This window comes from Hesperophylax consimilis, chromosome 21, assembly GCF_061612785.1.
Source record: "Hesperophylax consimilis isolate HC1 chromosome 21, BYU_Hcon_1.0, whole genome shotgun sequence".
In the NCBI taxonomy this organism is placed as follows: Eukaryota; Metazoa; Arthropoda; class Insecta; order Trichoptera; family Limnephilidae; genus Hesperophylax; species Hesperophylax consimilis.
Window position 1 is genome coordinate 32014879 of NC_142856.1, and position 12252 is coordinate 32027130.

A 12252-nucleotide genomic window follows, 5' to 3' on the forward strand; every position below is an offset into this window, starting at 1 on the left:
ATTATTGCACTTAAGGCCATTATTAAATTTAAAAAAAACTAATTCCTCCACCAAACACAGCAAACTTATTTTGTAGCATCATTTTAACCCATCGCCGTTATAATTTTTATTTGTGACATTATCTAAGCATATTTGAGAAGAATTCTAACTGTGCAGTATTACACCCCATATTAGGCCAAATGAAACACTTTTTGTGACATCATCTGTGCATACATGTATAGTATCGGAAGCTTCACAAATGTTTATCTAACTAGTTTAGAACAATCGCCCGCGGTCCCCTTTAACCCTGAAAATATCCAAAGAAACTGGTTGCTTAGCGATGTTTTTCAATCCCAATTAAATTTTGATCCGCGATTCAATTCAGCAATGTTATGTTTATGTTTTTTGTTTCATTCTTCAGCTTCCTAAATTAAAAGAAAAATATGATTAAATAATTTTTTGATCCACCCAGTACACCACGAGCAAGGTTCTCTTTAAAATGATTTATCTGTACCTGTGATATGCCATTGATTCACTAAACTTTGTTGGAACAAATACATTTTTTTAACCTTTTCTATGCGTCATAAATTTGTATCACTTCGTTCACACACGGGGCTATTTATCATCAATCTAATTTATGACTTTAAACAATAATCACGCATGGATTTTAAAATTTGTTTTAAAAAATACGTCGCTTATGTCTTGAATTATCTTTTCAAGTATAAATAAACAATCCGAACATCAATGGGACTTGATAAAAATTCGAAGTATATATTCATAATGTAACTAATACGGTATACCCGGGCGGCCATGTTAATATTTCAAGGATAACGATACACATGCATAAACATACCGGAGTAGAGCTCTTCAACTGTGGTGCGATGTAAGTGGTTGATTTATCGGTGCGATGTCGCGTTTGGATACATGAAATATTGACACACTTAAAAAGGTTCATATAATAAAAAATAACTACACTTAAATTTACAAAAATAATGAAATAATTTTTCTGTTATTATATCACCGTAAATATGTATCACTTAATTTATTTTTTTATCGTGATAAATTTTGAAACAGTTCTCAACGCATAACGGCAGAATCATGGCTTTCATGTATTTCAGCAGCTTCGCAATTATTATCGACGTCACTGTCACTTATTTCAAAATCTGAATCTATTTCTAAAGTAGCACCAAATATTTCTTCGTCATTAAGACCACGACCCGACATTTTGTATTTTGGCAATAAAAATACTTTCAAAAATTGATAAAAAGTCAAACTTGTACAACTTTACACTTGATTTTTCACTAAAAAAAAGTTTTAACCAAGTATCTTTATTTGAAAATAATCTAACACTGACGAAATTTTATATTTCTTCAATAGTTTGAATGAATGTATGTAACTGAACTTATTTTAAAATATGATAAATCAGATGAATGTACACTGTAATTAAAATAGTTCATATCCACGAAAAAGCAAACAATAATTCGATGAAACAATGTAATCTACACGGCGAGCGTCTCTGTTTGAGAATCTTATAAAATGCGCCTGCGCAATAACGTGTGTAAAGACGCGGGAAGAATTCAAACTGATTCATTTTTCGCTCTGAGTTGGAAGATCCCTTCAAATCTTTGTATCGATGATTAGGATACGTATTATGGATAAATATCGTAAGATGTCAGTAGTGTAAAGATGTGAGATTTTTTAGGAGTATAAGTTTTACCGTGCTCAAGCATGTTTCATACCCATAACGCCGAAGAAACTTTGCGTCGCACAGATGTGCCACCCGCGTACAGCGCATGTACAGTGCGTCGCAGGCGTGCGTCTCCCGCAGGGATAGGGTTAATATCAGTTAAGTTTATCGATAATAGAGTGTTAGCTGATACTTCATCATGTCAGCATTTCCACAGTGAAAGACTCCACACATTCAGAATCGAAATGTTACTCGACGTGGCAGTTTCTCTCCCCAATCCTTTCAGCCACACCACATACCCCAATTAGGGATGCCATAGTCATCCTGGTGGTCCTCAAAATCTTCTGGTGGGTCGATAATACTTCCTGATCCCAGTCTTAATTAGTATTAATTTAACATTACGCTTCATCACTTATTAATTAATTCTCTTGGTTTTTTATTACAGAAACGTCTTTGCTCCGCTGCCAAGAAAGCCCTGTCCAAAATACCCGTCAAGAATTTGAAAACGGATGATAAGGTATGTTTCTCATTACATTTATTTGAACGTTGCTACATCATTAATATTTGAATCATACCTCTGGGCTGCTCTGCTAACTTGGGGAGTTATTTGTGATATCCTTATTCATGAAGGAAGTAGGCAGCACTGCCCTCCATACAGATTTATTTTTCTTATTTTGATACCATATGTACATATTTAGTTTTTATTTAGAAAATGGTTATGAATCTTAAGGCGAAGCTTAATGCCAAATCACTATTTTGATTAATCTTTATAACGAATTGGTGTACATTATGAAAACCAAAAAATATGCCTTATTTAAATTGAAAGTTTTCCTATCGCTTCGCTTGAGTAGAATACAAATAAAAATATAAATTACTCAATAAAAAATATAAATGCAAACTACTACAAAAAATATTTGTTCAATAGAAATTTATGAACGCATAAAGGAAACAACTTAAAAAAAAAACAGTTTTATAACTAAGATTATCTGTGACAGTTTCACTTGATTAACTTTTTTGCTTTCTTATAAAATAAGTAAAAACCAGTTTTTTGCTTGAAATCGAACGTTTCTAGACTCCGTTTGTCAAGCGATTTTAATGCCTATTACCTACGATATAAGGTATACCAAGAATGTACATATTTTTGGCTTGTAGCTTCCTCTTAAATATTATAATATAAAATTTAGCAGTTTTAAGCAATGATTTACAGGGTGTCTGGGTAAAGACGCAACATATTATTCCAAAGAAAAATATTTATATTCCCATATAAAAAAATCATCTTTTTTACCTAAAAACTACCAACATTAGAATTTCGAAAAAAGTATTTTTTTTTTTACTTCTAAAACATGTATAGTCATCCCCCGAAGTTAGCGCACTTTACCCCTGGACACCCTGTATAATTAAATTCGATGTTGCTAGAAGTGAGGCTATGAGTCCACAATGGAGTGTTGATACCAACCCTGATGTATGACAGTGAGACATGAAATGGCAGAGGTAAAGATGAAAGTAGACTTAATGTTTTAGAAATAGTATCCTGAGGTGTACGAGTGGTAAAACCGTGTGTGACCATACTACAAATGTTGCAATCCGCAAAGAATGCAAGGTTGATGTAAGCGTAATGATCAAAATTAAGAAAGGAACGCTCTGATGGTTTGAACGTATTGTATGAAATGTTATGTATGAAGTTTATGAAAGGGTTTGAACATGTATGTTAGTTTTTTTTTTTAATATAATGACTTGTTATTTACACAGTATAATTATAATTCAATTTTAATGAATAGTATTTTCAGGAAATTCAAGGAGACGGAGAATGCTGCGCCGTCTGCATTGAGCCTTACAAAGTGTCAGATGTGCTTAGGATTCTACCTTGCAAGTAAGTTACATGCATATTTCTATACTCACTGAGATGCTTTTTCAAGGGACCAGTGATAAATAGAGTGTCTACCACTTGGTGTACCTGGGAAATATGTAATACGCTATTTTCATATTGAAAATAGATGGCTAAGAGTTGAGATATTGTGTCTCCAACTTTGGTCAAAAATGAGTCAAGTATTGAAATGTACCAAATGTACCTGTATTTGGGTTGAAATGTTGCATCTCTTGAACTTACCGTCCCAAAGATATACACATACTCTTGGGAACGCTCGCAATGAGCATCATATTTCTTCAGACTGATTCGTGGATGCTTTGAAAATTAGACTATCATGGAAAGCATTAATTTCTATGTTCTCAATGATTTATCTTCATCACCTACAGCTTAGACTGTTTTATCTCCCAGCCTGCAGGACCAACTTGCCTGCAGGTCATGCCGGTGGAGAGGGCTATCTTGTTGTTTTGTTCCCTATGGTTATCTCCATCACCTACAGCATAGACTCCTGCAGGACTTGTTGTTGAGTAGAATCACTTCTGATATTGATAAATCATCAATATTAAATAAAATACCTAGGCATTAGAGTAGACCAATGCCTAAAATGGTCCACACATATAAACATACTGAAAGACAGAGAGAGGAAACTAACATACATCTTTAGATGGCTGAGACATATACTAAATAAAGATTTACTCAAATTACATATTTGGCCTTCTGCCAATCAACAATACAATATGGCATTTATAGGTTGGGGTGCAACTCATAATAAAACATATGCAACTGCTTTACATACCACAAAAATTAATATTAAAAATAATTCTACTTAAACCGTATATGTACATATTTATCAGAACTTCTGTTTAAAGAATTTAAAGTCAGAAAACTAGAAACATTATTTTTCTTCCATGCAACATTACAAATTTGTAAAGATAATATTCTGAATAAAACTATGTACACCTTTTTTAAAAACAATAGATTACTCGGACAAGCTTCAATTCTCCCAGCTCTAAAATGTAAAGAAACAATGGGGCAATTTAACTATAAATATCTCGGAGTAATTTTTTTTAATTCATTACCAGAAGGTATCCGAAATATAAATAACATTAAAGATTTTAAACTTCACGCTAAAAACACGCTGAAAATATAAACTGAATACTTTGGCACATAAATTAAAAATTACGAACAAAATGAAATACCTTCCATACAACACAAGCCTACTATTATTATGGTGGTTCATCTTATGTATAAAATTAGATGAAATGATTCATAATATATTATATTTTATGTAAAATTATTTATTTGAATAACATTTAAAAAAACGTAAGCGTGTTGTTTACTCCTTCTAATACATATTTGTAACCATGACAGTAAAGGAGACACAATGATTTCTATGAAATTATATGAACTGTTCCCAAAAGTGAACAGATTAGCCTGTGGGGTTAAACAGGAACAAAACGTCTTAACTTTGGCTTATATTATTTTCAGACATGACTTCCACAAGTCGTGCATAGACCCCTGGCTACTGGAACACCGTACGTGTCCCATGTGCAAGATGGACATCTTGAAGTACTACGGTTTTGTGGTAAATATATTCATCTTCAATCCCCTTTACCTCCCTACCTCCAAGTACCCTAGAATAGAGACAAAACTTCCAATTTCTGACATTTCCTATTTGCTCCTTTTCTAGAAAATACCATGTAAAGCCACTGAGCTCTTTTCATAGAATAATATGCCTAGTTTAATTAACGTAAACTATTGTTTGTTCGTTGGCGTTCTGCAGTCAAGCTCGGTAAGGAAAACAAGTTACATACAAATGAATACAATATTTGTCAATGTGTTTGTGCTAGGCGGCTGTGACTGCAATGTACTGCCTACTAAACGGCTGTACATTCCTTCTGGTTTCTTAGCCATTATTGCTACGCATTCCCAATATTTTAATTAGCTGTAGTAATCTCACTATCGTCTGGCTCATTATCATTATAATTATAATTGTTTTTAACATCCCAAAACAATTGCACTCAAAAGTTGGATCCGTCCCAAATGAAGTAGGTACATAATAATTAATATTAGTATTAAACCTGAACGTATTGCAAACCCGTGAAAAACACGGGATATTATTTTAGTTGCAAAAGGTTATAATTAACATTTTTTCAAAAATGACCTTTGAATGCAAAACCATTTCTTTTGCTCATTTCTATAAATCAAATAACTTTCAGAGACATCTGTGTTGTATTTCCGTAGATACTTGTAAAACGAAGTTCTAACATCAAGTTTTTAAAGCTTCTATTTCAAGGTTCTAACATCACTTGAACCTTTTCTGATTTTGTGGTTCAATCTTGTATAAAGTATTTTAGTTTAACGTATTTTACCGTGACCGAGTTGTTTGGCAGTCCGTCCTTTCTGCCTTCCCCTGCGGAGAAACGGCGTGATGGTTAGTTCTAACACATGATTCAACCTCGAAATCGGTAAATAGATAATGAAAAATGGTCTTTGCAAACTTTGACACCTCAGAACAAGTGAAGTTAAAACCCTGTCCAACCAAAGTGAAAAATACAGGATACATTATATTCATTCTTGTGAAAAGGATAGCCATTCAAAGAGTATGTATATGAACGGGCCTCTAAAGTATGTCCACTGGACCTAGTTTAGGGAAACCACGCTTCTTGTCTCGGTAAAGTTCTTCATCGAAGCATCTGTTAAGAATTTGAACGTAACAAATACATGTTTCGAATAAAGAATTATTAATTTATAAAATAATTTTGGTATCTACTTTATCACTTGTCTTTATTTTAAATTTAAAAATTCATTGAACTTGAATAATGTTACTCATTATACAGGAATATTTCACATTACTTATTTACACACCAATAACCAATAACCGAACTAAGTATGTTTAGTAATAATTCTCCCACGGCAACAAAGTTTGCTTTTATAATGTCCATTATAATTGGCTTAAATGTGTGTATTTATGATAATTTAACAAACATGCTCCTGTTTATCTTGTACGCTAACTATTGGCTACATAGAGACTGGCAGTAAGCTGACCTTAAACTCACTTATCATCAATACAACAGATGATGCTTTGCTATTTAGCAGAGTCGGTCAAAAGGATATATTTTAATTTATTGAAATACATATACCTGCTATATGGATGTACCTAAATAATTAAGAAAATGAATATTCTGATATCACACATTTTACGATGCTGACTCCTTTGAGGTTGATCTCGCACGATGATAAGATTTTAAATCACCGTAAACGTGTCATATCGCCAGTTCAAGGATGAATTACTCGCACAACAAAACTGTGGGACCTTAGTAATTAATTCTCGGCGCTATGACGCCTTATAATATTTCTGTTTAGATATAAGAATAATTGCTCCCCATTAACAAGTGTAGAAACTGTATCTTTACCCAATAATACGCAAACAACTGGCCCAACCAGTCAGTTGTTCGACAACATTCGGTAAGTTGTGTTTCATTGCAAATCCTTACCCGAGGTACCCCCGAGAGGAAACCGGCATTTTACAGTCTATGTCACTGGCGTAGGTGTCCAGTACACCTGCCATGGATATAGAGATGATGGGATGGGAGGAATTGGTTGGTTGGAAGTCTAATAATTAATAACCGATAGTACGCCACCACATCTGATGAGCATTCTTTTAACTCTGTGAAAAGTAAACGCACCCTAGTCACTGCAACGATACTGACCTGATGATATTTCCTAAGATTATGTATACTGCTCTAGCTTGTGCCAAGCTAGGAGAGCAGCTTTACCGTCCTGGTTTGAAATACTATTTTAAATTAATTTATGATGATTTTTACAGTTTACTGGAAGTCAAGAGAGCATCTTGCAGCTAGATATAGAGGAGGGAGACAGGAGGGCCAACGGGGGAATTAGCCAATCGCCGAGACAGGTAAATATTATATATCTGCAACTCATCTTTAATCAATCGGTCTTCTTTATCACATTCTCTACTAGTATCTGAAATAATACCCCACTTTTTGCTGCAAAAATAACCTAGACCATGCTTCAAAATAAATTAATGGAAGTTTGCAATTTACAATATAGCATTATGGTTTATTCATTTTAAATATCAACTACTTATTTTTGCAGCTTAATTTAGTAGATATTATTTCTCTCATTGCTCAAAAACTAGCTTACTTACTCACTAAACAATATTCATTAATCATTTGCAAAATCATGCAAAAACCATTCTTACTCATCTATACTCAAATATAAATAATTACTACATAAAAAGTTCAAATATACGATGTACTCGAAGCAATAACAAAATCTTATTACAAATTCCGAAAACACATACTACGTTTGGTCAACGAAATTTTAAATACTTTGCGACAAGACTCTACAACATTCTTCCAGACAGCATAAAACAATGTGATTCACAAAAAAATTTCAAAGATAATGTAAAAATTTGGATTAAAAATAAGAATAGGGCCTTTACCGGTGCATTCACCCAAATTTGCAGTTATTGAAGTCACCACATTACCACCACATTATTGAGCGAATACTTCTTAATACAAGTATAGGTATGTTCAATGGTATTAGGAACTAACACAAATAATTCTGCCTCAACACAGGCTAGCCTAGTGAGGCGGTATTTGAGAAACCACAACTGTGCTTTTATTTTCTATTTACCTTCAAAATATTATGTTTGTATTAATAGTTCTTCATTTTGTTTAAATTTATAACCTTAAATATAAAAGTTACAAATTAATGTACACCATAATATGTATATATAGTTGTAATGTGTAAACTTTCTTTTATTTTTTTTTTTAAACTTCCGATTTAGTTGTCCGGGTTAAGTCTTCCACAAAGGAAAAACTTAACCCTTCCACTCACTTTTCCACAAATGATCATCTAGTCAATCAACATTATGTAAGTGCATTATATAAGCAAAATAAATACAAAACAATACAAGAACAACACGTCAAATCACCAGAGATCAAATGGGAAAATAATTCACCGTCTCCAGATATTTTGAAATTATATTATGTGTAAACTTTCTTAAATAAAGATATTATTATTATTATTATTATTATTATTTATTTTATCTCACCAGAAACACGAAAGCTTTTTAAAATAATGCTTGGTAAATAAATGACATGCCCAGTTTGAGAATGTTTAGGACTATTTTCAGGATTAACGAACGCGGTACAGCGAATTGACGGGAGTTTGAATTTTGACATTTTAGGGACCGTTCATGCGCGGGACTACGTATGTGATACATTATGTTTCCGCGTGGCTGCTAGGTTTCACCACTTTGCAAGAAGTTGACATAGAAACCGGCACTATCGGTGGAAGATATCTGATGTAGTGTCGCAGAAATACACCGGGTATGCAGAGAGATGAGACCGTTCTTTCTTATTGTTATGGGGGATTAAATATTACACAGTACATATATCTAGTATGGAATGATATCATTATATTCTCTACCTCTACAGTTTACTGTCTACTGGTACTTGATGCAAAATATTGGATGACAATAGATGATTATGCCTATTAAGAATCTTTCTCTTTTCAGATACCGATAACGTTTTATTATTGAGAATTGAATACACAAGTGAATGAAGGTAGGAAGGCGAAAACCGTTGTGTTTGCATGAACGAAGGTGTTATAATATATACCTACCCATCTTTCATGTAGCATCATCCAACATACGGGATGTTGTATGAATGCATAACCAATTCCTTGGTAATTGCACAGAAGCAGCAAGAAGACATTAATTTAATCATTTTTGTTTTCACATACGTATTATTTAATTTAGATTTTGTTACACCTTCATCCACTGACCACTCTGACCGGTCATGTCATTCATTCGATTTATAAACATTTCTATTTAGTGCTTCAATATTTTGCATCTATTTAGACATACCAGGGATTACACTTTCATGTAGACATTGTGGTTTCAAATATTATAAGGAATGAATACTATCTGAGAGAATTATTACGTTAATGTCTGCCGTACACACTTGCTTCGCATGCCAACAGAAGTGGTGCCATCTACAATTTTCAGAGAGAACTGAACTGAGAAGTTTTCATAAAATATCATAGTATGTAGGGTGCACGTTCTATAATGTAGGAATAGTTGTCCTCTTTGATGTTATTTGATTTGGCTCAAATTTTGTATAGGCGAGGTTAGGTCGAAGATAACCTTGAATCTAATTCTGAACCGATTTGGTTAAATTGGAGGTTAGGGGGGAGATTAACTCGGATTTTGTGTCAAAATAATTTTGAAAAATTGCGACATTTATCCTTAATTCGTAGAGTTCTGCGGCAGCGGGTTCTTACATGCTAGTTAAATATTATTAATATCATAATACAAAAGTTTTCGGCTTCCGTGGTCGTGGGTAAGACTCTCGACTAGTAATCTGGAGGTCGCGGTTCAAATCCTGGAATTTGTGTGATTTCTTTTTTTCATTTAAAAAATAATATATAGTATACCCACTCTCAGTATCGCCCTTGTGTAGGACCACCATCAGAATTGGAACATTGCTTGTAATGGCTTTAGCCGTGTTTGGTGACCAGATCTGAATAGTCAGGTACTTCTTCATCTTTCTATACCCTGTCACCTTCCCCTCCCCAATAAGGAAGTTGAGTGAAAAATATTTTGACTTATAAAAAATATGTTCATGTAGATCAAAAAATATCAATTCTAAATAAATAAATATATTTCTATATTATTATTCTTAGAATTAGTTAAACGTTCTTGAAAAAGCATTCAATAGCAATAGACTGTATACGCTCCACGATTGGTCGAAAGAATTCTGACATCACATGTGTCGTGACTTGTACGTACAACGGATCACCTATGGTGCATCTCTTTCTATTTCATGAGAGATGGTCGGTTTAGATGAGAGAGGTGTATAGGCCAAACGTTTATTTGGGTTTGTCAAATATATGTACGTATTTGTTGTTATTATTATATGAAATGGATTTCTAAAGATACATATTCGTATAGTGCTTTATAATAATATGTTGTTTATTGCATAACTTAGAAGTTTTTATTATTATACATGTCACATAGCATGTGATACACTTCAGGCCGCCGGCCGCCCAGAAAAGTCTCACAGTGAACTGGGCTGTAAACCGTTATTTTACTTTTCTGCGCGGTGGTCCTGAATTCGCGCGGGGAACGTCAACAAGTAGCGACGGCAATACCGTACAAGTACCGTACCGGGTGGGAAAAGCAAATATTCTAACTTAAAATATTAATTTAACTATGAAATCTTAATCAATTTTCTTTTTTTTTTAATAACATCAATTCTAATAGACGGTTAACATTGGTAAAAAAATTACTGGAATTCCTTGTTGAAGAATTAAAATTTTTTCTATACAAAATGCTTAAGCGACGTGGTTTTCACAGTTCGAATGACGTCACACCCACACCCCGCCTCTTACCGCTCGTTTTGGCGGGCTTAATAAAATTTAAACTTTGAGAATTAATTTAATTATGAAAACAAACTTTAAAAAAAAATAAAAATACCAGTATTTGTTTGAATGCGAACATTGATAAAAAAAAATAAAAAAAATGGACTCAACTTCCTTATTAGGGATGCCATAATCTCAATGGTTCCAGACGGTTGGGAGCAGTTGGGACTCTTGGTGCGGTATTCATATCTAAAAATATATATATATGTTTACGAATTTTCACGGTATTTTGTGAAACATTTATCCTAAAGAGAGAAGTATTTTGAACTATTACAGACATACAAAAATATTATGGTTTGGATATATATAAGCAAAAAGCATGATGAATGATGGTGATTATGTATTTAACATTGTACAGTTGAAAATCATTTGTTGCCTTTTATTATGCTTTCTATGCCGAATTTTCGAATGTTGATTCCGGTCATCTGATGTTTGTCTTGATGGAAACAACAAAGTGACCTTAAATCTTAACAAAATACTCAATAGCAACAATTCCTTGACAATTCAACAGAGTGACAAATCTACACTCCTTTGAAATGAGATAAAGTCATGAGATGAGAAAAAGAAAAAGCGATGAGAAAAAGTAACCTACAAACCTAACCTAGTTTTATTATTGCTTTTCATGACTTTATACCAAAGTGTGTTGATTTGTCACTGTGTTGAGTTGTTCGCCTACCAATGGCGACATATGATTTTTCACTAATGGCAACATATTATAATAAAATGTATTTAAAAAAGTTTAATCAATTCTATTGCTTGCATTTCAGAAAGATTCCTCCCGTAACTCTTTGTAATAATTAATAATGCATGATTATTTCAATCATACTAACTAAATTAAATATATATACTTACATAAGTAGTCATTCTACCTAAACTTAGTATTAAAGTATGTATTGGAAAAAGAGAAAATTTTATGAAAATAAAAAGTTACTTATCCCTGATAATCTTTACAAGATAGTTTCACTATCCCGTCAGGTAGTATTGTACCTAAATGGATACATGCATGATTTCAATTATAAAGAATTTTTACTCATTAGGCACAAAGGGATTAAAGGTGACTTCCCACTACATTATTATTAGTATTCTCTTATTCGACGGCCGGCATAGTCCAGTGGTAACGCATTGGACTGCCATTCCGAAGGTCGCGGGTTCGAACCCGGCGTGTGCAAATAAATTTTATTTGATTAATTTGTGTTATTTCACAATTAATTAATTAAAATAATATATAGTATATTTGCGGCACGTTCCAGAGTGGAAGATACTACCA

At 33.2% G+C, this 12252-nt stretch overlaps 1 protein-coding gene across 5 annotated transcripts in view; it reads left to right on the forward strand.

The window, feature by feature from the left end:
* The window catches only part of gol (ring finger protein goliath), a 210336-nt gene that overhangs the window by 192367 nt on the left and 5717 nt on the right, over positions 1-12252 (forward strand). For 4 of the 5 annotated variants that reach the window (XM_089644477.1, XM_089644479.1, XM_089644478.1 and 1 more), the window contains 4 exons: positions 2112-2183; positions 3445-3536; positions 5019-5115; positions 7360-7449. In XM_089644477.1, coding sequence (XP_089500603.1) covers positions 2112-2183; positions 3445-3536; positions 5019-5115; positions 7360-7449 — 351 coding nt within the window. The remainder of the gene's footprint in view (positions 1-2111; positions 2184-3444; positions 3537-5018; positions 5116-7359; positions 7450-12252) is intronic. The other variant, XM_089644480.1, reaches the window with a different exon arrangement.